The sequence below is a fragment of the Chelonia mydas genome, chromosome 17 (assembly GCF_015237465.2).
Source record: "Chelonia mydas isolate rCheMyd1 chromosome 17, rCheMyd1.pri.v2, whole genome shotgun sequence".
NCBI classification, from domain to species: domain Eukaryota; kingdom Metazoa; phylum Chordata; order Testudines; family Cheloniidae; genus Chelonia; species Chelonia mydas.
This window is the reverse complement of record NC_051257.2, coordinates 450,072-475,710: the sequence shown is the minus strand read 5'-3', so window position 1 is coordinate 475,710 and position 25,639 is coordinate 450,072. Positions and strand designations below refer to the sequence as shown.

General features: G+C 50.5%; 3 protein-coding genes across 4 annotated transcripts in view; all 3 read left to right on the top strand.

Annotated features, from left to right (window-relative positions):
- Positions 1-14,089, top strand: part of LOC102945715 (Rab interacting lysosomal protein) — a 20,262-nt gene extending 6,173 nt beyond the window's left edge. Inside the window, exons 6-8 of one of the 2 annotated variants that reach the window (XM_043531258.1) lie at positions 712-834; positions 10,290-10,352; positions 13,953-14,089. In XM_043531258.1, the coding sequence (XP_043387193.1) occupies positions 712-834; positions 10,290-10,352; positions 13,953-13,992 (226 nt within the window). In that variant the 3' untranslated portion in view covers positions 13,993-14,089. Of the gene's footprint in view, positions 1-711; positions 835-10,289; positions 10,353-11,536; positions 12,761-13,952 lie in introns of those variants that run through there. The other variant, XM_037880220.2, reaches the window with a different exon arrangement.
- Positions 14,059-25,639, top strand: SCARF1 (scavenger receptor class F member 1). The gene is made up of 11 exons (XM_007057794.4): positions 14,059-14,219; positions 16,407-16,468; positions 17,400-17,501; positions 18,030-18,555; positions 19,532-19,750; positions 20,631-20,759; positions 20,844-20,947; positions 22,513-22,630; positions 23,064-23,188; positions 23,468-23,608; positions 24,335-25,639. Exons 1-11 carry the CDS (start codon positions 14,059-14,061, stop codon positions 25,405-25,407), a joined length of 2,760 nt encoding a protein of 919 aa, XP_007057856.2. The 3' UTR covers positions 25,408-25,639.
- LOC102945540 (60S ribosomal protein L11-like) lies at positions 15,028-15,625 on the top strand (the record flags this gene model as incomplete). Its single annotated transcript, XM_007057710.3, has 1 exon — positions 15,028-15,625. A coding segment is annotated over one exon (546 nt), but the record flags the coding sequence as incomplete, so codon positions are not given.

Here is a 25,639-nt window from a genome sequence, read left to right as displayed (position 1 = left end):
AGGGCACCATCCAGCATACCTAGAGCAGCCTGATTACAGGGAAGGGGGAGCATGTTTCTGGGTGACCAGAACCACAGTCAGTTCAAAAAAGAACAAAACACCTTCTCCTCCTGCTGCAGGGGATCCTGTGGCTATGGTAAGCTGCATCTGCGCCATCCAGATCTACTAAGATTCTGATCTGCAGCACTAGCATTTGAGTGCAGGGCTGCCTTGAGATGGTTGTAACCTTGGGCAACTAGACACAGGTCCCTGGGGGAGAGGAGGGATTGATCCTTCCCTTTTGTTTCACCCAGCGGGTTGGGTACCCTCGAGGTGGATTCACATGCCTCACCCCCCACCCATGGCAGGGGTGATTTGTGTGGCTGTAGATGGTCTAGGTTAAGGTCTCTGATTGGAGTCCTTACAACCTTGCCCTGCTGCCCCTCGCTCCCTGGAGATGGGGGATGTGCTAGTCTGTCTCATCTCACCCTGCCTTGTGATCTTTTTCTGCCTGGGCTGAGAGGCCTACAGTGTGGTCTGTCTGGAATCTAATTCCTCTGTGCCAGGATTGAGGTCCTCTCAGGGGAGGGCGTCACTGTTTCCGTCTCTGCTGAAGACGGAGAGTCCTGGGGAAGTACCTCTACTTTTGGGATGTTCCTTGCCCGCTCCCAGGAGGCTGAGGAGCTGGGTGTCTCTCAGCCCTTCTGTGCACTGGCTGGTTTGTTTCCCCAGGGAGCTGCTGAATGACAACCGAATCCCAAGCTTCCTGCTGGATACCATGAAATCCACCATCAAAAAACAGCGGGGAAAAATCCGAGCCAAGATGTTGGGGACTGTGGAGGAGCCAGTGAGCAGGTGAGTCTGCAGCTGGTTGCAGGGGCCTGGGTGCTCGGGCTGGGGTAGCTCCTGCTCATTCCACAGCTGGATGGACACTGATGGCCATGGTACAACACCTCTACTGCTGCTCAGAAGGAAGGAGAGAACTGCCTCTGCCTGGGGAGGGCCTCCAGTGCTGCCTCGTGTGCCAGCTGGGACTCAAGGAGGAGCATTGCTGCGTAGCACAGGAGCCCCTGGTATCCCCATGCCTGGGCACCAGGGGACTCCTAATCACAGGGCACTCAGTACGTTTCATTGTCACCGCGTCATATGCAGCCTGCAGGGCTGTTGGACACCACTCATTGCTGCAGTGGAGTCTGGTGAAGGGGGTGTGAGGCTGGGGCAGATAGAAGCGCTGGGGAAGGACTGGCCAATGAGCAGGGTCCTGCCTGATGCTGTCAGAAGCTGTCCAGAGGGGTGCTATTGAAGATGGCAGCTGGGACGTTCCATGGAGGGTCTGCAGGATTCACAGGAGTAGCACCCACTCCTGCACGTACATAGCGACTCAAGGTTACCTGTTGTAAACTGTACATAACTCGAGCTCCATGCCCTGCTCTGTGGGCTGCGTCCTCACCATCCCAGAACGGACTGGCCGGGGTACGTGTGGAATGCAGCTCAATGGTTTTTAAGCTGTCTTGAATAAAGATCTGAAATGGGCCTAGCTTTTCTACAGGGCTTTGATAACTGCTGTTCCCTTACCCTCTGCTTCAGGGGGGTGACTCTTGGCTTGGGGGAGAGATCCACAGAGGGGAAGGGAGGAGCTAACATAACTGTACATGATGGAAGGAAGCATCATAGTGCCCATGGGGACTAGACTCCCAGTGGGTGACCAGATCTTTGGGAGCAGAGACTTACCTACCCCCTTATCTGTGCCCTGGAACAAACGTTTGTCATGGAGCACTGGAACCTACATGTTAGGCCTCTGAGGCTGTGCAGGTGAAGGCCTTCTCTTCACCAGGGAGAAAGTGTGTTCTAGCTCCAGTTAACAGGTGAAAGCCTAGCAAAGACAAAGCAGCTCATAGTGCTCATTGAATTAAGAGGTCAAGGTCAACCCCTGGCTCCCCCATAGGCTTTAAATCAACATCTGCACTCCTGTGAAAACTACAAGCTGCCTCCTCTTTTGGTAGGATTTACCTCGTGTTCTTAATGCAAGTTAACACATTTTTCCTGCTGAAGACTCACCATGGGATACTGTAGTGTGAGTGGGACTTTCCCTAATGCAAGTCTAGAGGGAGTCCCCTCGTGACTGAGTGCAGAGGGAGGGTTTGGCTCTGGCCAGGTCTCTGGCAAAGCAAGAAGGAAAGTTGTCCTGGCTGCATGCATACCCTTCCCCGCAGCCTGCTTAGCCACCCCTGTAGTGTTAGAATCTTATCCTTTAATAAATAGGGCAGCAGCAGCTACCTCCAGAGCCCTATGAGGGCAAACAATGGTCTAGGGTTAACACGGCTGCATCCCTAACAGCTTCTCCAGAGCAGCGGCTGAGCTATTGACCTGCCCTGACAAACCTAGTGTAGACTCCAAAGCCTGTGTTTTGGCTGAGTATGGCAGGCTGCTGGTTCCTAATCTCTGCAGCCTCTGGGATTTGATTAGCCCCTAGCTCTGCCTGTGGCTAGAGCTGTTACTTTTTGAATGGGATTGTTACCCATCAAGTTAGCATACACAGCTGTCCCTACTGCTATGATCATTGTCATGAGCGAGCCCTGGCCCGACCCTCCCATGAGCAGGGCTGCACGATGCAGTCTGTCCCTGCCTATGCTGACCGTGAAGCTGTGTTCTGCAGTGTGTGAGCTAATCTTCCTCCTGCCAAGGCCTGGTCTTGGTGTCAGCAGCACCCCTGTCTCACTTATCTCCACTAGCAAAGAGCCCTTCCCTCTCTGTTCTGTGGCTCTGCACTGTCATGGCCAGTGGGGGAAGGGGAGCCTGCTACCCCCTGTAGACTGAACTGAGACATCCTATTTAGGTGATAGATCTGAGGAACTGTCCAAGATTGAGGTATCATTAGAGGAGGTTTTGGAATAAATTGATAAATTAAACAGCAATAAGTCACCGGGACCAGATGGTATTCACCCAAGAGTTCTGAAGGAACTCAAATCTGAAATTGAAGAACTACTAACTGTAGTCTGTAACCTATCATTTAAATCCGCTTCTGTACCAGATGACTGGAGGATAGCTAATGTGATCCAAATTTTTAAAAAGGGCTCCAGAGGTGATTCCGGCAATTACAGGCCTGCAAGCCTGACTTCAGTACCGGGCAAACTGGTTGAAACTATAATAAAGAACAATATTGTCAAACATATAGATGAATAGAATTTGTTGAGGAAGAGTCAACATGGTTTTAGTAAAGGGAAGTCATGCCTCACCAATCTACTAGAATTCTTTGAGGGGGTCAACAAGCATGTGGACCAAGGGGATCCAGTGGATATAGTGCACTTAGATTTTCAGAAAGCCTTTGACAATGTCCCTCACCAAAGGCTCTTAAGCAAAGTAAGCTGCCACAGGATAAGAGGGAAGGTGCACTCATGGATTGGTATCTGGTTAAAAGATAGGAAAGAAAGGGTAGGTATAAAATGGTCAGTTTTCAGAATGGAGAGAAGTAAATAGTGGTGTCCCCCAGGGGTCTGTTCTGGGACCAGTCTTATTCAACATATTCATAAATGATCTGGAAAAAGGGGTAAACAAAATTTGCAGATAATACAAAAGTACTAAAGATAGTTAAGACCCAGGCAGACTGCAAAGAGCTACAAAAGGATGTTTCAAAACTGGGTGACTGGACAACAAAATGGCAGATTAAATTTAATGTTGATAAATGCAAAGTAATGCACGTTAGAAAGCATAATCCCAACTATACATATAAAATGATGGGGTCTAAATTAGCTTTTACCACTCAAGAAAGAGATCTTCGAGTCACTGTGGATAGTTCTCTGAAAACATCCACTCAATGTGCAGTGACAGTCAAAAAGGCTAACAGAATGCTGGGAATAATTAAGAAGGGGATAGATAATAGGACAGAAAATATCATGTTGCCTCTGTATAAATCCGTGGTACGCCCACATCTTGCATACTGTGTGCAGATGTGGTCGCCCCATCTCAGAAAAATATACTGGAATTGGAAAAGGGCAACAAAAATTATTAGGGGTATGGAACGGCTTCCGTATGAGGAGAGAGACTGGGACTTTTCAGCTTGGAAAAGAGATGGCTAAGGGGAGATATGATTGAGGTCTATAAAATCATGACTGGTATAGAGAAAATAAATAAGGAAGTATTGTTTACTACTTCTCATAACATGAGAACTAGGGGTCACCAAATGAAACTAATAGGCAGCAGGTTTAAAACAAACAAAAGGAAGTATTTCTTCACACAATGCACAGTCAACTCGTGGAACTCCTTGCCAGATGTTGTGAAGGCCAAGACCATAACAGGGTTCAAAAAAGAACTAGATAAATTCATGGAGGACAGGTCCATGAATGGCTATTAGCCAGGATGGGCAGGAATGGTGCCCTTAGCCTCTGTTTGCCAGAAGTTGGGAATGAGCAACGGGGATGGATCACTTGATTACCCATTCTGTTCATTCCTTCTGGGGCACCTGGCACTGGCTGCTGTTGGAAGACAGGATACTGGCCTAGATGGACCTTTGGTCTGATCCAGTCGGGCCACTCTTATGTTATCTTATGACTGTAAGGGCCTGGGGGCAGGACTTGTGTCTTGGGGTATTTACGAAGCACAGAGTTTTCCAAGTAACTAGGTGCTGACTCTGTGTTCCTCTCCCCAGCTCCCTGCAACTGAGGTGGGTGAATAGGACCCCTTTCCCATTAGTGTCATTCCTGCTATTAAATGCAGAAGAGCCCATTCCTGACTGTGGGGAAATCCCAGCCTTGGTTGAATCCTCTGCCTCATAGTTACATCCAGCAGGGTGGGGCTAGGCCAGCCCAAAGGATGAACAGCTTTGGGTGATGATGAATGTGGAAGAGGAAGGCCCATCTATGAAGCTTGAGCATGTGAATTCTCAGTGTCCTATAGCCAAGCCTCCACCCTTCCCCTAACTGCTTCCAGGGTCTGCAGTGCCCTGTGTAGCTGGGCAGCCCTGCAAAGGGCTAAAGTGGACTCCTCTTTTCTCTGGGGATGCCTTGGTGTGACTGATTAACGCCTCTTGAGGTCACCAGACTCCAGTTCATCTTGTTTAAAGCAGGTTTGGGTGATACACAATAGAATGAGTAGCAGAATAAGAGGTGCGTGGGGACAGATGCATGAATGGATGTTGCAGTGTTCTGTCTGGCTGACTGGAAAAGCTCCCTTAATGCTTCTTCCCACTGTGTCCCTTTTGTGCCAGACACACACACAAGCAATCTCATCAATGGCTGTCTGACATCTCGCACACTTTATGTGCTAGCTGGTGATTTCCAAGGGTTGGGAATCTGTTTGTCTGACGGTTTGCATTTTCTTGTTCTCTGCTTGCTAGCAGTAGGAAAGATGGTGTCTTTTCCCTACACTCAGCACTGGCCTTTACCGTGCCTCGTTACTTTGTCTACTTCTGAAGAAGCCAGGTGGCCCATGTTAACTAGACAAATGCCTGTGAGCCATCTGTAGTCACCCTCCCAGTGTGCCATAGAGAGAACAGCAGGATTTTCAGAAGAGCCCAAAGGCATAAGTTTCATTGGCTTTCAGTGGGGCCTGAGTCAAAGTCCCACTGAAAAGCAAGGAGACTTAGCCCTTAAAGGTACCCCCATGCTGCAAGTGAAGGTGTGATTGTAACACAGATAGGCATCTTCCCCCGCCCCAGCTTTGATCTAGCTAACAGGTGTTAAAATAGTAGTGAAGATGTGATAGCACAAGCTAGCAACCAGAGTACATACTCAGGCTCCTCACTGCACTTGTACTCTGGTGGTTAGTGAGTGCTGAAGCCAATGCTGTCCCCTTTTCACTGCCAGGGTGAGCTGTGCCAGCTAGATGGAAGCAACACAGGTATGTCTACCCATGCTGCACTCACACCTTTGCTGTCAGTGTAGACCTCTGAAACAGTCACTGAGAGTGGGATTTTCAAGTGTGGATGCTGCTGAGAACCCCAACGGTGGTGCCCATCACTAGCCATCTGACAGTTATCCTTTCCTACTCCTACGGACCCCATGACGCTGTATTGGGCCCTGCTGGTTAGCAGCGTGAGGCCCGGTGCAGCTGAGCTGCTGACATTTTCAGCACTGTGTGATTGAACCCTGCACAGAGCAGCACTAATTGTTGCAGACAGAGGCCCATTTACAGTACGGCACCCTGCAGAGCTGACTCCAGGGAAGCAGAATCGGTACCAACTATCATGCTGTCTGGAATGGTTCATGACTGAGAGCGCCTGTATCAGGGCAGACACCCCAAACTGGTGGTGTGTTCTATAGTGCAATTTTACCAAGCCAGTAACAAATGTGAACTGCAAAAAGAAAAGGATTACTTGTGGCACCTTAGAGACTAACAAATTTATTTGAGCATAAGCTTTCGTGAGCTACAGCTCACTTCATCGGATGCACCGATGAACTGGATCACCTTAAAAGTCTTACTGTGGAGTCATAGACAGTCCCCTTACCCTCTCCAGTCTATCTTACTATCCAGACAAACTGGACTTAGTGGTAAATGGTCACTTACACCAAAAGTCACACCATGTTTATGTTGCTTCCAATCCTGAGAGACCAGTCACTTACCAAGATCAACTGGTACTCTTGATTCTATCCCAAAAACAACGCCTATAGCGTTGTAATAAACTATCTAATAAACTATCTAAAGGCTTATTAACAAGAAAAAAGGAGAGTTATTTACAGGTTAAAACAAGCAAATTTATACATGCAAATGAGTTAACATCTAAATCCTAAGCATGACAGAGTTGTAGTGATCTCTTTTCAAAGTGTCTTTCCAGGCAGACCCAGGTGGCAGCCTCTGGGGATCTCTGGCTTCAGTTTAGATCTCTGGCCCTTCAGAGTTCAAACAGCCAAAAGATGGAATTTCTTTTTGTCAGGGATTTTTATTCCTGTCCTGCAGAGTTCAACAGGATGGGGAGAGTTTGTCTCCCCTTCATGGGTGTGGGGGAACAATCAACAAAGTCTTTTATCCTCTGATGGTCCACCATGGTTTGTCTGGTATCTATGCTATGGGCCTTCTTTTGTTGGACTGGAGATAACACCTTATGCGGCAAACTAGTATTTCACAGTTGCTAACGTTTCTCTCCTGACTGGGGGGGTTTACAGTTCCAGAGCAAACATTTTTAGTTATGGAATTAAATATTATCTTTATAACAGGGGCTATAGATACTATAAGTGAGATTAATACATGAAGCAACATACAAGCATTTCATAGAGTCTAAAATAAATACATTCTTATAAAACTAATCCCTATTTGGAGCACAACTAACATATAGGTGACCTGATCTGGTCTCCAGTTATGAGGTTGTTGTCAGTCCTTAGCTTATGCCTGCAGCCTGGGCAAGAGCTGGCATCTCACCTGCTAGTGTAACACTAACAATGGTGAGAAATTTCTTCAGAATTTCTCCAGCTCACCAAGGAAGGAGGTACTCTGGTGCTTTACCTGCCATCAAGGGGCAGTCCAGGTAGTGAGGGACTGGGCCTTGGAGTCACTTACTGTTCAGCTAGCTCAGCTAGTAGAAAGCTGGTGTGTGTGTGTGTGTGTGTGTGGGGAGTGGTTAGAAGAAAGTATTGGGGACTGGGAGGACACTGGCTTCTGCTCTGGGGTGAGCCCTGAATAGGACCCCTTTGCCATTAGTGTCACAGCGATCATGGGAAGGCCCTTTTAGTCACACTAGAGCCAAACTGCCCAGGTGCTGAAAATGCAAAGCTGTGCCTGTGGAGGAATGTGTGTGTTGTAGTCTGACCCAAAGTTGGGTGCGTATAATTGTAATGTGAGGATTAACAGGTTGTTGTCCCAAGATCAGGCCTAGTAATTATCATATAATTTGGGAACCCTGATGTGCACAGGTGCAACACTCACACGATAGGAACGCTCTCTGTATATTTACAAATATATAATTTATTAAAAATTTAGCAAAGTTATACACACACTTAAACTGAACAAGGCAGATAGAGATAATACAGAAAGTACATTTGGACGGCCATACTTACACCCTGGAATGTTAACCATTATCTTTCTCATCACCGTCATCGTCCTCATCTTCCCCAGTGGCCATCATTCTGGCCCCTCCCAAGGTCTACATCTCTCTAGCCCATCTGCTGCCCCTGGGATGTTACTTTTACAGTAGGTTATGCTCACGCTGTCACGTCCAATGCATATTCAATAGAGGTCCTTATTTGTATTTCCTCCCTTAAGGTGTCCTTTTTTTATAGGTTAGTATATGTATGATGTTACCCTATTAGCATACACGTCAATTTGCTGTCATGGCACGTTTGTGGTTGGAGGTTCTGTTCAGAATCTTCTGGATGCTGGTGTCAGTGATGTTCTGTGCTGGTGTCAGCTATGTTCTGTGGGTGGCTGGTGTCAGTATTCTGGACAAAATTCCCCCTCTTGCGTGCTACTTTCAGTTTCCTGTAACTTATGAGTTAGTTAAGTTTATCTATACCAAAGGTTATAGGGCTCAAGCCTCACACTATCTAGTAAAGCCACATCTTACAGGATAAAAGCCTGTAGGTTCCTTGCATTACTACTAAATATAATAAAGCAGGATAACAAAGCAACGAATATAATACAGGTAAGCTGGCCCACTGGACTAGAGTGTCTGGCTCATTTGCTTACATGTGTTTAAATATTTAAAAAATAAAAACATTGTGACCATGACTGTCATACATCTATACAGCAACGTGAATGCTGAAGAGTCTGAAAGTGCTTTGCTGTCGGAGGCACTCGGGAGATGAAGTTTTAACGTTTGCGAAGTGCTTTGCAGGTGAAGAGCACTGAGCGTGATTGTGCTGAATGTAAATTGTGATTCTGTATGAAATTTTGGAAAAAATTTCCGTACCCACCACTAACATGCAGCCATTGCTGAGAGTGGAACAGTGGTGCTGCTGACTGTTCATTTTGAAAGATCACCTGGAGTAAGGAAAGAGCAGCTCCTGACTTTTCCCATCCCTGATGAACTTCTGTGGATTATTTGGGGTGGTAGAAGATGGAGTAGCTAGGAATCAGGGGAGAAAAATAATAAAGGGGAAAAAACATAGGCTTAATGGCAAGAAGAACGTCCCGGTCAATGAGAAGCATTGGGCTATGCCATGGTCCTCCAGGGGAGGCAGTGGAAGCTCTGTTGCTAGAGACCCTAGACCAGGGGTGAGCAAACTTTTTGGCCTGAGGGTCACATCTGGGTGCGAAATGGTATGGAGGGCCGGGTAGGGAAGGCTGTGCCCCGCAAACAGCCTGGCCCCGCCCCCTATCCGCCCCCTCCCACTTCCTGCCCCCTGACTACCTCCCTCAGAACTCCGCACCCATCCAACCCCCCCTGCTCCTTGTCCCCTGACTACCCTGACCCCTAGCCACATCCGGGACCCTTGATCCATCCACCCCCCCTCCCATTTCTTGTCCCCTGACTGCCCCCTCCAGGGACCCCCATCGCTGGACCCCACCCCCTATCCAACCACCCCTGCTCCCTGTCCCCTGACTGCCCCCCGGGACCTCCTGCCCCCTTACCATGCTGCTCAAAGCGGCAGGACAGGCTTGTTGGAAAGCCTGGGAGGTGAGCGGGCGCAAGCAGCACTGCTCGTGTGGCTGCGGGGGAAGGGAGACAGCAGGGGAGGGGCCGGGGACTAGCCTCACCGGCCGGGAGCTAAGGGGCCAGGCAGGACGGTCCCGCGGGCCGGATGTGGCCTGCAGGCCATAGTTTGCCCACCTCTGCCCTAGACTGTAGGAAACAATCCTGCCCTGGCTCCAAGAAATGGACTGGGTGGGACCCAGGATATCTTCTCTAGTTCTTTCGAATACTGTGACTGCAGTAGCTATTTAATGGTCACATAGCAGCCCTGCCCACCAGTTTAGGGCAGAAAATGAAGGAGAATCCTTGTCCAGCTGAACACGTGGGAGGGAGGAGGCAGAAGGTGATTGCTCTTTGGAACTTGGCCAGGATCTTGGATCACATCCAACACCTTTACTCTTGCAGAGTGCCTTGGGATCTGCACTGGGCACACGTGGTCAGGGCCTCAGTTCTGCACTGCATCCACAAGGCAATGTCCGATGCTGGACACACTGGGGGCTTTTCTAGGGAACAGCTTCCAGAAATCAAACCCTTCTGGAGCTGAATCTGGCTTAGGGTATCCTGTGAGCTGGGCAGGATTCCCATGATGATTTGTGTGATAGGGCTATTGCCCTCCTCTCCCGCATATGCGTATCATTTGTGGTTTGGGTAGAGGGATCTGGCATTCTCCTTTCTACTGATATGGTATGAACCTAAGTGAGCAGGTCAGAGGGTTTCTGACTTACCATTTCTCTTCTCTTTTGCACCCTAGTGATGAAGATGAGAGTGCAGATTGTGTGGACTCTCAGCCACATGAATCCAAAATCAAGAGCTTGTAAGTTTGCATCCGATGTACTGATCTGGGGAGGTATCCGTATGGTTAGAGTAATAATTAGCCCTTAGGGCAGAGGTCCCTAAAGTGTGGGGTGTGTCCCCCCAGGGACCTTCCAGGGGCACGGTGGGTCTGGGCCAGCCCCCAAAAGGGTGGGGAGGGAGTGCCACCCCCATCCTATCCCTGAGCTCTGCTATGGCCCCACCCCCAGCCATGCCCTGCACCTGGCCCCATCCCCAGCCTCGGCATGGCTCCACACCCAGCTCCTTCCCCTAGCCTTGGCCCCTGCAGTGGCTCTGTTCCTGCCCTGGACCAGGGCGTGGGGCCGGGAGCAGAGCTACATCCGACTGCCGGCCCCCACAGAAGCCCAGCTGTGGCTCCAATCCTGCCCCAGCCTCACCCCCTGGCTGCGGCTCAGTTCTTGGCTTTGCTCCTGGCCCCAGACCCATCCCCATCTGTGGCCCCAATCTCAGCCCCTTTCCCTTCCCCACCCCCCTCCCGCTCAGACCCATGGCCCCCAGGCTGGGGGAGGGGGAGCGAGTACAGCCCTCAAAAATTTGGGGACCGCTGCCTTAGGGCATTATTAATGACTACAGTACCTGTGAGGCTTTATCTGTTGAGAACAGTGTGCTGAGCACTGTACGAGGAGGTGCAATCCCTGCCCCGAAGAGTTGGCACCTTCGTACCGAGGAGCCAGTGGCTTGCACACAAACAGTTCATCAGGGGCTGGTGTGTGTGTCAAGTGCTCTGAGAGGCCTGCTCCAGGCTTGCTATTCTGATTCTCAAGCCCTAGTGTGATTTGCTGCCTCCTCCAGGGTCAGTGACAGTCACAAGACAGCCCCAGCCTATATCATACAGGTTCTGGAGTGCTAGGCAGTGCTTAAAGTATGTGTGTAGGGGAGGGGGGGGTGTCACAGACCTGGCAAAATTTAAAAAAAAATTAAATCTAGCTGAGGGACACACTTAAGCACCGTCTTAGCAAAGCCGCTGCTCCCAGATTATGACAGGCCCCTCACTTTTTTTGGACGTTACGTACTGGCCCCAGGTGTTCACGGATGAACCTGTCCCTGGTGCTGCCAGGTGTCTCCAATGGACAGTGGTTCTGGCAGCAGCTCTGGGGATGTCGCTCTCTCTTGTGGGAAGTTCACTGCCCCTGCTCATCTGCTCTCTTTCTGCTTTTCCTGCAGTTTTGGTCTGTGGTATCACAGCAGCAGCAAAGACCCCCCCAACCCAGGCTGCTCAGGAGTGTGGGAAATCATTGACTCACAGGATGTGCATTTTGAGCAGGAGGAAGAGAACAAACCCACACATGGCTCCCCTGACAAAGTGGTGTCCCCTCCCTGACCTCAATTGAGCAGGATGCCAGCCTATGGCACATCAGCAGCGCCTGCCCCTCCCAGCCCTTCTCTCAGAGACAATTTCATGAGAGGCTCGGTAGCCTCAGTTCCATTAGAAACGTTGGTCCCCCATTGCAGCAGTCAGCCCTGGAGATGCAGCTGCACAAGACGCAGTGAAAGCCTGATGTGTGTAGGGTTAGACAGCTCTGCCCCCAGCCAGTGCCCGCACCTCATTTGTTTTCGCAGTTCAGATGCCCCAGTCAATGCCCAGGCCCCATTCACACTTGCAGCTTGGCCCCATCAAATGCCTGTAGCCCATCCATGCTCGTGGCTCAGCCCCCATCGAATGCCTGTGCCCCATCGGCGCTTGCGGCTCAGCCTCTGTTGAATGTCCACTTCCCATCTGCTTGTGGCTTGGCTGCCCCACCCAGTGCCTGCTTTGCACCTGTGCTCATGCCCCAGCGGCCTCAGCCAATGCCCATACTGTCTCTGTGCTCGTGGCTCGGCCACTGCAGCCGGTGCTTGGCCATGCTCTCTCTTGGCTGCCCCACCTAAAGTCTGCGCCTTATCTGGCTGGGGCGGCTGGGGTGAAAGCACAATCACCCATGCTCCACCAGTGCTCATGCCTTGGCCACTGCAGCCAGCACTTATGCTCACACCCCAGCTGGGCTGCCCTAGCCAGCACCTGCCTCTGCAGCCAGGCTGCACTTGCAGCTCAGCTCCCTCATTGCTGGCTGCTGCTCTCAGGCAGGCACTAATTTTTCTACCATAAATGTACCCAGACTATGGCTCGGTAGATGTATTTGCTTCATGATCTCACGGCAGGACACTGCAATGCACTGACCCCAGAGAAAAAGTGCAATAGAGCCTCTGGTCAGGGCTTTTCTGTGTTTCACTAGGAACATGTAACAGTGACTAGTGCATGGTACTGGTAAGTGCTAAGGAAATGGAGGTGTTTTAGTCTCTGGGAGTTTCTCTATTATTGGGGTGATGGGGAGCTCTCTTGGGTATATTACTGTCTGGCTTTAGAATTGAGATCAGCACCAGAAATAAATCCTTTGAGTGTTGCTCAAAGCACCTGGCATGGCCTGTGCTTTCTTCTTGCTCGTGTAGGGACTCCCAGCTTGACTGGACTGGCAGTGTCCAGAGGGAGGCCCATCCCTCGGGAGACTGAAAACCATACTGCACACAGCACTAAGAAATCTCCAATAAAGAACAGTCCTCTCCTGGCTGAAGACATAGCCCAGGCAGGAGTTAATGGTTTTGCCATCTCTACTCTCCATGGTCTTGAGCCTACCGCACTGCTCTATGCTCCTGTTTCCTTGGGAACTCTGTCAGGGATCAACTTTGGAGGCTGCAGGAGTCCAGCCAGCACTGCTTTACCTGGTCACCACTTCTGGGGCACAGCAGAGCCCCCAGACCATGTTCCAGCTCCCAGCCACCATTCTGGGATAGAGCTGGTTTTGGGTGGTTTGGATTTGTTGTTCCCTCGGCTCCTGCTCTGTATGGAGGTAAAAATCTAGGCCAGCGCCTGGAAGTGCCCTGCCCTCCCTCCTCCCCTTGTAGCTAGGAGTCTCCCCATGGACTGAATGAACCTCCTGACCCCCTCTAGGTCACCGTGCAGGGAAAAGGTGTTTCCTGTGAAAATGCTGACAAAATGAGCCTGTGAGACACCAGGATGGGCGAATGCCGGAAACGCTCCGGTCCCTGCTCTGTGCTTTCCGCAAACTGGCTCCTGCGCAGTTAAAAGGGCAGAATTGGCGCGTGCTCTGTTCTGGCAGCTCTTCGTCTTGCCAAGGATTGCAGTCCCCAGTAGAGCCCACAGGGCATTGGAGCCTGGCAACACTACTGATATTCATGTGGTGCTCCAGGCCCAGTGCCAGGTGGAGGAAGGGCAGGGGGAGGGAGGCATGAAGTGGGAGAGGTGGGGTCTGCCATTGAGTGGGGGGTGGGTGGGATGTGAGGAGATGGGGGTAGAGGACATGATACTCGGTGGAGTGGACGGGGGCAGGCTGAGATGATGTTTGGGGGTGGAGGATGGAGGGTGGGGAGCTTGGCTTTGTCCCTCTGATTGCTCCTGTGGCAACTATTAGGCTTTGCCAGCAGCAAGTAACTTTCCTCAACATGATGCTGGCTCTAGGGGCTCCCCTGTTTCTACTGCTGCAGTGAGCGGTGGGATATAGCGTTTGCCCTGCCCCCACTTCCCTTCCCACCCCTTCTGGCTCCTTGGATGTGAGGGATTTTTTCGCCTCCTGCATTTCCTCAGGAAAAAGCAAGGAGGAAATTTGAGGCCAAAGAGAGGGTGAGGCAGAAACTGAGAGGAAGACAGACAGACAGAGCCAACCGACAGACAAGAAAGCTGCATACAGCCCATGCCTTGGCTTGGAAGCCCCTTGTGGCCAGCATCACCCTGTATCCAGACCCAGATGGCGCAGCTGCTGTTGTTACTCTTTTGTCTCCATTTCTGGCCATGGATTGGGAGCTCTGCTCAAGAGCTGGACCCTAATGGGAGGAATGTGTGCAAGGCTACCAGGTAGGTGTCCAATACCTTTCTTTACCCACCTTCCCCTTTTGCTCCATACCCATCTCAGAGCTCCCTTCCCACAAAAGGGCAAGAAGAAGTAATTCTGCAGCAGAGATTAATTCACTGTCATCTTTTGACTACCATACTCAATAGAATAAGCTCCCTGAGCTGGAACTATATGGCCCAGGGATAAATGTGGCAGCACAGAGATCTCTGTGAGAGAGTGTAACCACACAAGGAAAATATTCTTGTTTAGTAGCACAGAGATAGCTGTGTGTGCGGAGACAGGATCACATAGAGATGTGTGTTTGTTGAATGACACAGTGATAGCTGTTGGCGGGGGGGAGAGAGAGGGATCAGACAGGCAGAGTAGTATGCATTTAATAGCACAGTTGTATATTTGTTGGTGTGTGAGAGGGATGAGGCAGGCAGAGGTGTGGGTTTGTTTAATAACACAGGGATAGCTGTGTGTGTGTGTGTGTGAGAGAGAGAGAGAGAGGGATCACACAGGCACATGACTGTTTAATAACAGGGGTAGCTCTGTGTGAGAGGGATCACACAAGCAGAGACGTGTTTGTTTAATAACACAGGGATAGCTCTGTGTGTGTGTGTGAGTGAGAGAGAGGGGATCACATGGGCAGAGTAGTGTGTATTTAATAGCACAGTTGTAAATCTGTTGGTGTGCGAGAGGGATGAGACAGGCAGAGGTGTGGGTTTGTTTAATAGCACAGAGAGAGCTGAATGTGTGGGTAGGTTTAGTTTTTAGTGTTATATCTCAGGTGGTGTCAATACACTTAGTGCTCCATGGAGAGAGTGAGACAGTCCCTGTCCCAAGGAGTTCACGGCGCAAGATCAGGGTGAGAAGGAGAACCCCATCCACAAACTCTGTCTCAACATTTGTGTTGGGGAAAGTGGTGACAGACTCACCCGGGCAGCCAAAGTGCTGGAGCAGCTCACAGGCCAGACTCCTGTCTTCTCAAAGGCTCGATATACTGTCAGATCCTTTGGAATCAGGAGAAATGAAAAGATTGCTGTTCACTGCACTGTTCGTGGGGCCAAAGCAGAGGAGATTCTGGAGAAAGGCTTGAAGGTGCAAGAATATGAGTTGAGGAAAAACAACCTTTCAGACACTGGGAACTTTGGCTTTGGAATCCAGGAGCACATTGATCTGGGAATTAAATATGATCCCAGCATTGGCATCTATGGCCTGGACTTCTATGTGGTTCTGGGCAGGCCAGGCTTCAGCATTGCTGACAAGAAACGCAAAACTGGCTCCACTGGAGCCAAGCACAGAATTGGGAAGGAGGAAGCCATGAGTTGGTTCCGGCAGAAGTACAATGGGATCATCCTTCCTGGCAAATGAGCAGTTCCAGTTACCAAAAATGCTAATAAAATTTTCTAACGTTTAAAAAAAATAGACAGCAATTAAAGCCGAGAGAGCACCAGGCCACCATGTGGTAAGAAGGCAGAGTACTGCCATGGTTTTTACAGAGTTTTAAACTGTAACTACGTAAAACTAACCTTATGGTATCACAGTATTCATGAGTCTCTGGAACTGAGGCAAATCCGGCTCCCTAACACCACTCTCTGTTACATGCTATGAGTTAGATATTATCCATCAAACAAAAAGGGCCTAGAACTGCCTGATTTCTTTGCCTGGGATTGCTGTCTTGTGAACTCAGTAGGAGACTCCCTGCAGAAGCCTCCTGTAGACCCTGTCTTCTGGCTTTGGTACCCTCTTTCTCAACCATCGTGGCATTATCTAGTAGAGTCTTTTATTACTTGGTGGCTGCTGGCTGCTATGCAGCTGGCTGCTACCAGCAGGTGAAAGAATCTAAAGACTTGCATGACTCCTATAAAAATAAGCTGTAAACACTGGGTGTCTCCTTAAACACAGGGAGACAGCACTGGCAGAACCAGTCAAGACAGCCTTAGTACTGCAGCCTGCTCATGACTTCCTCCCGTTCCTCTGGTGTCCTTCCCAGGGCAATGCTTCCAAAGGCATGCCCATCCTTCAGCATGTTCCAGGCTGAACCTTGGGAGAGGTGCTTCTGGCTGATCCTTAGTTCCTCCTAGATTATATGGGCTTTAATGCAAACTTAGGAGCGTTATCTCCACCCCAGTATATTGCCCCTTTCATGAGCCCTTGCTGCCCAACACCCTGCTCCTATGCTAACAGATCTCTCCCTTCCCCAGCCTCTCTGCAGGTCTGGTATGCTGCCCAGGTTGGAAACAGGAAGGCAGGGAATGCACAGCTGGTGAGTCATCAGTGGCTTTACATCTCATGCCTTTGTCATTTTGACCAGCCGTTTCAGGCTGTTTGGTGTGTGCATTTCCTGAATCTCAGTTCTTTGTTGCTCAGAATCCAACGACATTTTGGGAAACTGCTTCTTCCCTAGAGGCTAAAGGGTGTTAATTTCAGGTGCAGAATATTCTGCTGGGACATGATGCAAACCAAGGCAAGGGTTGCAGAGCTATAAGGCCTCTCGTGAAGTGCAGCTTTGTGCCTTATCGCATCTGTCCAGCTGCACTCCAGAGTTAATGTAGGCTGAAGCAGGAGGGGGGCACTCAGAGCACCAGCCATGCTGGTGGGAGAGCTTCTCCCCCAAGCTGGGGAGAAGTGGTGGGAAGCTCTCGTTTGCTCTTCACAGAAAAGGGGAGCCATGCTGCTTTCCGCCCCCATCCCATTAACACTTGCTCAGATGAATCTCTCCTCAGGATTTGCTACAGAGCCCACCGCCCCAATATCTAAGTGCTGCATGAGCTGTTCACTCCATGGGATGTGAGAGAGCCATTTCTCCTCAAAAAGCCTCCCAGAAGCCATCACCTGTAGGTCATTTCTAGCCTCAGTCTCAACTTCCTGGCTGAAGGCCAGGGCTGGGGCCAGTTGGAGCAGAGTGTGTCCCAGGCACCATAGGGCTTGGAGCAGAATCCCCAACCTCTCTCTGGAGCCCACACATGAGGGCACATGGGGGGTGCTGATTGGGAACTGGAGTCACTGACAGGCTAGGTCACTGGTCCAAATCCACAGGGACAAGGACCTGGAGGCCAAAGGCCTTGGCCCCTGGCAGCTCCGGAGAAGCTGCTGGTGCCCAGCCTATCTGCACTTCCTCTCCCTGGCCACGTGCCTGCCAGCGGCCTTGTGCTGGGGGAGCCTGGCTCCTGATTAGCTTGTCCTGCTGTTGACAGCGTGGTGTGAAGGGGAGGATGCTTGCAAGATGGATGAGGTGTGTGTGAGACCCGGGATCTGCCTCTGCAAACCTGGCTTCTTTGGAGCCAACTGCAACTCCCGTGAGTATGGGCATGGAGGGGCTGGTAAAGAGGGGGCAGGGCAGACTCTCACCCTTAGACATACAGAGAATCCCCTGTGATCTCAGAGACTCCATCTGTGACACAGCGCTCACTGCACCCATCAGGATGTTGGCTGGGTCCCAGGAGGTGAGCTCAGGCCAGAGGTCCCAGCATGATGGCACATGGTCACAGTTAAGTGCTCCAAGTGCCCAGCAGCCCCTTGGCCCATCCATGAGCACAAGCAGCTACATCCACATGTTACAGCATAGCAGAGACAGTGTTTGGGGCATGCTGTTCTGATGTCTCCTCCCAGTTGGGTGTGGGGTGTCTCTTTGGTAGTCCCCGCTCCTTAGTCTCCCTACTGCATAGGACCTACAAGGGCCTACGAGCCTGTGCCCTTCCATGGCTTACACCACCCCACAGGGAAAGAACACTGAACCCATTGCCAGATTGCTCTCCTCCCTGTGGCACAGAGACTCCTATACTCCTGCATGTTGTGATCTGGTATCTGTCTTGTTCCCTTTGTAGGCTGCCCTGACCAGTACTGGGGCTCGGACTGCAAGAAGAGCTGTTCATGCCATCCCAATGGGAAGTGTGATCCTGTAAGCGGCCAGTGCACTTGCAGTGCCAACCGCTGGGGAGTACTCTGCCAGTTCCCATGCCAGTGTGGACCTCATGGCCACTGCAACACCCTCACTGGAGCCTGCCAGTGTGAGCCAGGCTGGTGGGCACCGAACTGCAAGAAGCAGTGTCTGTGCAGGCTGGCCAGCTCCCACTGTGACCCTGTCACAGGGCAGTGCATCTGCGCCCAGGGCTGGTGGGGTAGGAGATGCAGCTTCAGATGCACCTGCCACCTCTCACCCTGTGCCCAAGACTCAGGCAGGTGTGAGTGCAGGGCTGGGTTTTGGGGGCCATTGTGTCAACATCATTGTGACTGCCTGCATGGGAACTGCAACCCTCTTGATGGGCATTGCAGCTGCAACCCTGGCTATCAGGGCAGGAGCTGTGGGGATCCTTGTCCTGCCGGTTATTACGGATCTCAGTGCAGATACAGGTAAGAGGAATATCACTCTGCGTGCTTGTGATAAGGTATAGTGCCCAAAGGTGACTGCATGAGTCTGGGGCTGCCTAGGGAGTGCCAATGCCCAGAAGCCCGTGTTCCCTGCTGGGTATGCAGGAGTTTAGGACCAGACTGGATGGCGTTCAGGGAGTGGGCAGCTGATGCTTGTTAGACTGTAGGGCGGAGCTCTTTCATATAAAGGGACTGAGAGGAAAGGGGCAGCGAGGATTTGAATTGGCTGCTCTATTCATACTCTGGGAGAGGCGTGGGGAGATATCATTTTGTGAGCTCATCTCCTGGCTGCTGATGGAGAGCCTTTCCTGAGCCAGTGGCCAGGGAGGTCTGGCTGTGATCAGCTGAGGAATGGGGCACAGGACTGTCCCCCATGGGAAAGTCTTGTAGACTTCAGTGGAAAACTATAGATAGCTCTTCTGTAGGCTGATTCAGGGCCTACAGAGAGGATCTCTCTTTCTCCATTGCATTCAATAGGTTTTTTAGAGTAATAGCTACAAAACCCTGTTAAATTCCAATAAGATCTCATGAGATGTCATCATTCCTGTTAAACTCTGTAGCATGTTTCCACAGGGGTAACTGCCTCCATTGTCACTTAGACACAGCAGGGACTATATCACAGCTGTACAGAGGGAAACCTCTGAGGAATGCCACCAGTGGACACCTGTCTCAGAGAAGGGGGCTGATGCCTCTGCCATACTGCTGTGTGTGGAAGCACTGTGGATGGGGTATGGGAGGGCTGTGCAGGTTGTCAGTGACCTGAGCTCTTTTGGGAGCAGATTGCTTTGTTCCCAGGGCTCTTGCTGGTGGGAGCATGCTCTGTTTGGTCTTGGCTGTGGAGCAGAGAGTACAGTTCTCTTCTCCCTGTTTCTCTGCCCTATTTATTTTGGTTTGGGATATGGGGCCGCTGTTCCTCCAGCTCTGATGCTGATTGTTCCTTACACCTCTGACTGTGCAGCTGTGGGCACTGCAAGCAGAACCAGCCCTGCTCTCCTGTGGATGGGTTCTGCCTGGCATGTGACTCTGGCTGGAATGGTACCCTCTGTAAGAAGCTGTGCATGCCTGGATACCATGGGGAGAACTGTGCACAGATGTGTCCCAGCTGCCGACAAGGGGAGGCCTGTCATCCAGAGACAGGGGCTTGCTTGAATTGTGACCCTGGCAAGACAGGACCCAGGTATGGACCCCTCTTTTTCTGTGTGATGTTTGCCCTCTGGAGCTCAATTCTCTGTTGTAGCAGACATCCTCTGTCCTCAGGTTTCCTTGAGCGTAAAGTAGAAAATATTTGTTTGAAAGCTTCATTCACAGTACAGAAGCTTAGACACTGTGTGATGATTATCCATGGATAGACGGACAGCTGTCAGACAGCTGAGCTAGGGATTCTGGTTGGAGATTACCCAGCATGCAGTTCAGTGGCACAGCCTCCCTTCTCGCCAAATGTGTGCAGAGCAAGGCTGTGTTCAGACACACTAGGAGGTTTTTCTGTGTGCTGTCTGCAGAAATCCTGGCGTCAGGTGTAATACCAGAGAACAATGAAAATAAACAGCAACCAATCTCTGTTCAATATTTGTCTTGTTGAGGTCAAAGAGCCCTGAGGTCAGAGACACCCAGTGCATCCCCAGCAGGACTCTACAACACAATGAGCCGTATATATTTACAGGCTTGTCTATGGTTCCCTTTCCTGTAGTATCTTCAGTATCTGAGCCTCCCACTCCATGAGTTAGGGAAGATTATCCCTATTTTGCAGATGGGGAACTGAAGCACAGAAGGGGTAAGTGTCTTTCCCGCAGTCACTCATGGAGTCTGTCAAAACCAGGAACAAAACCCAGAACTCCTGGGTCACACTTTAGTGCCCTAACCACCAGATCACCATTCCCATCCTCAAGTAAGATTAGCAACAAGTCAGGGCCCTGTGGCACAACATTAATATCAGTGCAAATGCAAAGCAGGCTCTGCACTGTGACAGAGCTGCTAACCCTCAAACTAAGCTATAGCCCCTCTGTATTGCCAGCCTCTCTCCCATGAGCCAGCAGCCAGATTCTCCCCTCTCTCTGCAGCTGTGAAGCACCCTGCCCTGCTGGAACATTTGGAGATGGATGCAGGTTCACCTGTCCAGACTGTGTTAATGGGAGCTGTGATCCAGTGTCTGGGGAGTGTATCTGCCAGGCTGGCTATTGGGGCACCAGGTAAAAGCGAGGGGAGCTGCAGTGGGCAGAGGATGGGATGCTTCCAAACGAGCATTTTCCATTTCTTTCTGTCTCTCCCCTCAGCTGCAATGAGACCTGCCCAGAGGGTTTTTTTGGAGCGAACTGTTCTTCCCCCTGCCGATGTCCAAGGGGCCTCTGCCACCCACACTCTGGGGACTGTGTGCTCAGTAAGTGATATCCTGCACTGTACCTTTTCATTCATTCCCTATTAATCAGATCTTCTCCTTCCCAGAGCAGAGAATTGGTTCCTTCTCTCCCAATATAAAACCACACAAGACACCAGAAGATTGCTGTGGAAGCCAAGGTGCCCTCTGGACTCGGGCTGGTTCCCAGCAAAGATGCTTTGTACAGTGTCATGCAGTACCTCTACTGCCAAACAGCACGAGCCTCCAGGAAACTCCCTTCCCTCTTCTCCTCCATCTCTGTAGATCAGGGAAATGAGCTCTTTCCTATCTCATTTCTGTGGCTTTGGTTTCCTTGTTATAACCCCTCCGCACTGCCCAAGCCTGTTTAGCTGAGTGCAGCTATCGTGCCAGATTCAAGTACCTCAGCAGTTTGGATTGGGATTCAAAGTTAGTCCAAAAACCAGAGCCCACGTTGTTTGAAGCTCATTGTGCCTCACAAGCCCTTAATCTTGCTCTGGGTCTTTGATATTTCTGTCCCTGTGTCTTTGTGTCCATCCTGTAGCACAGGGTGACATTTTCATCCATAACGTTCATCAGGAGTATGTCAGAGTGTAACTGAAATGATTACCTGTGTTTAGAGTTAAGGTGTTTCTGAGTCTGTCACATGAAATTACAGCAGAGAAATGGATCCAGCCTTGATTGTAAAGTCACTTGTTTGTGGGTAGATGAAGAATTGCTTGGTTTGTAACAGTTGATTGAAGAACATAATTGCACTATGGAGAAGCACTCTCACTTGGTTTATCATCCCCGTGTGGACCCAGGTTCTAAAAAATGTGGAAATGCATCTGAATAAAATACTGCAGGGGAAAGTTTGAAATTGAATAGGAGATTTAGGAAGGGTGATTCTGACCACATTGGTTAGTGCCAGTCAGAGGACTTTCACTTTCATCTGAAGCATCTGGCACTGGCCTCTTCTGAAGGCAAACAACTGGAATAGATGGCCCAAAAGGTCTGATCTTTGAGAGCAAGTCCTTATGTTCCTGAGTGTGCCACAGTAAGTCAAAGATTCTTTAGCATAGAAAATGTGTCTGGAGCAGAGTCCACTTGACTTTAATGTACAGATACATTCTTGGTTGGGAATGGTGAGATCAGCACCTCATCTTGCTTATGGCTTTGCTAACTGGGCTGTGCCTGGTGGAAATACACTCTCGTGTAATGTGGTATCATCAGTGTTATGCTGAAAGAGTGTACGGGAGCAAACAGCACTGAGAAAATCTTAGCCTGTCCTGAGCTCCTGCCTCTTCCTGGGTGAGGAGTGGGAACCCTGGGGCTCACTCAGAGAGACTGTCGCTCTGCAGATACCAAAAGATGTGCTGGTTCTGTGAACTGGGTGCCGGGTCTGGGCTGAGTTCCCCAACTGTCCTTATGATATGGAGCGGTATGAATGGGACGAGATTTGGACAGGACTGGATCTGTTTAGTACATTCTGAGACCACTGAGGCAGGTCCCCAGATCTGAGATCCTTCCTCCAGGATGGCTTTCCCAGTGCTCTGAACTTGCCAGCCAAGTAAGAATTTCACCTTGTTCTACACTGTTTCTCCATGCAGGATCAAAGCACCAGGGAGCCCTGATAGCTGGCATTCTCATCCCATTACTCCTCCTATTACTCTGTGTCACCTGCTGTTGCTGTTGCTGTGGAACCAGCAAGTTGGATGCCAGAGACAGGTATTACTAAAACGTGTCAGGTGCTGTAGAAATGTAGCTGCAAAGAGAAGAGCCGCCTGCCGTGGGCCATTGCTTCTGAACGGCCCTAGAAGCAAGAGGACCTTTTCTGGCCAATTAAAATTAGCCTCAAGGCAAATAAAGAGTCCTTAGCATCTTCACTGGGTTCTGTTGCCTGACAGGGAATTACTTCAAAATTTCATGTTACTTCATTTTACTTATTTGACTCATGTAGCTCTGTATACAGGATAAATCAGCCCATGAGTCAAACTGCATTAGCGGATAGGTTGCAGGACTTGGTCAGAAATGGGGCTGCCACATGTGCAGGCTTCTCCCAAACTGATTCCAACTCCATTTCCCAGCAAGACAGGAGTGAGCTTTGTTTAATTGGAAAGCCAGTCATCTTTGCCACACATCTCTGTTCTTTCTTTCCAAGGACGACTGTTGCTGATGGTGATGCGGTCTCCAGAATGAAACATCACATGCAAGGGGTGCTGGCAAATCTCAGCTCCACGTTACCTTGCCTCTCACTGAGTGGCTACAGACTCCCCCGAGTCACAGGTAAGATCAGGATTATTAGCACGGATCCCTCATTGATGCACTCTTTATTATGCCCTGCTTTGTCTGTGTCTTTAGAGTTCCTGAGGGTAGGAACTGTATCTCCTTACATTCGTACTGTAATTGCAAACGAGCAAGCTGTGCCAGCCAGTTACCAGGTGACTGCCCCATGGAACATGCAGTCTAGGGCATCCCTGGTACAGTACAGACTAGAACACGTAGACCAGCATGTGGTCCTGAGAGCTGGATTGCTTCTTCCTCATAGTCTTGCTTCCCTTCCAGTCTCGCACCATGACACAGAGATTCCCTTCAATCCCAGCTTCATTGAACCGCCTTCGGCCGCCTGGGCCTCAGACAGCTCTTTCTCCTCCTCCTTTGACACTGATGATGAGGGCCCAGCTTACTGTGTCCCTGCCAGAGAAGGTAACGCTGCCCAGTTGCTTCACCATCTCCTTAGGACTCATTTTCAACTCTCCTTCCCTGTTTCCTTTGCTCTGTGGGGGCGAAAGTCATCCCTGTGCAGAGGGCCCAGTGGGACAGAGGCCCTTTGCTTAGGGTGAATTTCATTCCATGTGTACTTGTGGGGAGGGATTTGCAAAGGACTTGTGTTACACACAGGCACCAATTATTTTTAGTTCCTTATTTTCCTTTCCATACAGGGAGGCTGAGCTCTGTTTCTGGCCTTCCGATCAGTTTAGTGTGAAATGGAAATATGCTATGGTATGTGCCAGAGCTACATGTCCTCAGAAAAAACTGCTGATTTCACAACTCCCTCCCTCAAATAAGTTCAGAGCTCATTGCAGCTGTTTGTGCTTCCATAGCTGCCGCAGTTAAGACAGCTCCCACCCTGGGCTCCCTGTGGCATCAGTGCATAAAACCTAACTCAGTACCTTACCCCACCATCCACTCTCATAAATCTAGAATCAAGTCTGGGAGTAAAGAAGGCAGTGCAAACCCAAATGGTGCCAGTTCTGGATACTCTAGTCCCTAGAAGCCCCCAGTCATGGCAAAGAGGATAAAGGCCACATGCTCTAACCTTGAGCCCTGAGCTAAGGAGAAGCCTGTCGGTATGCTGGTGACGTAGTTCTTGGAAGCCTCTGTAGCCAAGGGAGAAGCAGCCTAACCCCCCTTCCCTTCCTTATTCTCCAGATGTTCCTGCAGTGGCAGGCTTTGAGCCTCAGGAAGGCAGCTCCAAGTGTCATGAATTTCCTGATGCATCAGCATTTAACTCTGAGGACGTCTCCCAACCTTTCACCATCCCCCGCACATCCAGCATCGCCAGAGCCAAGAGGCCCTCGGTGTCCTTTGCAGAAGGAACTAAATTTGGCCCTCAGTGTCAAAGAGGCTCCATGGAGACACCAAATACCACTCGGAAGCCCAAAGCCCCGTGGGGTCTCACCAAAGTTCCCTCTCACCAGCACCATGCTGGCCCAGAGGAGTGGCCCCAGCAGGGTGGGTTGCCAGGTGACTGTTATGAAAACCCAGAGCCCATCTCCGAGGCTGAGGATAGCCACCAGCCCTCCCCCAGGGGTACCTCAGGAGGCCACAGGATGCCAGTGTCAAGTGGCAGACATGTGGCCCAGAGAGTCGAGGCCCTTGAGGCAGCTTTGCATCCAAATACTTTGGATGTTAGAGGGAAGGAGCAGAATGTCACAACCATTTACGTGACTGTGGGGACAGCAGGGAAATCCTCCAAGTCCAATGAGAGTGCCGATGGAAGCAGAGAGGGGACAGTTCAGGCTGTACTGAAACGTTTGGGTAGTTTCCAGAGAGTAAAAAGGGCTTTCAGGGAGGAGCCCATGGTGAGGAAAAGTACTGAGAGCATCCAGAAACCTCCCCGCAGGGCCCTGAGCCCAGAGAGGGACTCCAGAGACATGTTCTCCCAGCCATCCCCTCCACACAAGGAGAGCTCCAAGACAACAGGTCTGGAGCCCTGTGAGTTACCTGAGCTCCTCACACATAGACACCAGATAGATGTTCCTGTTAAGCGAGAACCTCTCATCCACACATCTCCTATATTTAAAAGACTAGTGGCTCAGGAAGGAGAAGATGAGGTCACAGGGGACCCCAAGAAGAGTGAAAGTCTTGAAGAGGCCAGAAGCCTAGAAACAAATGAACAGGCTGTTGTTGAGGAGGAACCCAAATACGAAAATGTGTCTCCAAATCGCTGTCCTTCAGATGAGTCTCCTGCCACCTCCCCTGACTATGAGGCCAACACTTGAAAACCCACCCAGGACCTAAATCCTGCCTCTGTTTCAGAACTGTGACAGTCATCACAATGGAGCTGTGGCCAGAGTGGGCAGTGCACCTTGCAGGGCAGGCCACGAGCTGTTGAAGAGTGCTAGGTCTGCAACATGTCTGGTATTAGAGGGAACCCAGAATTTCACCTCCCAGACATGTCATGTGAACTAGATTATTGTCTAGCGTTACCATTAAATCTCTGTGTGACCCACA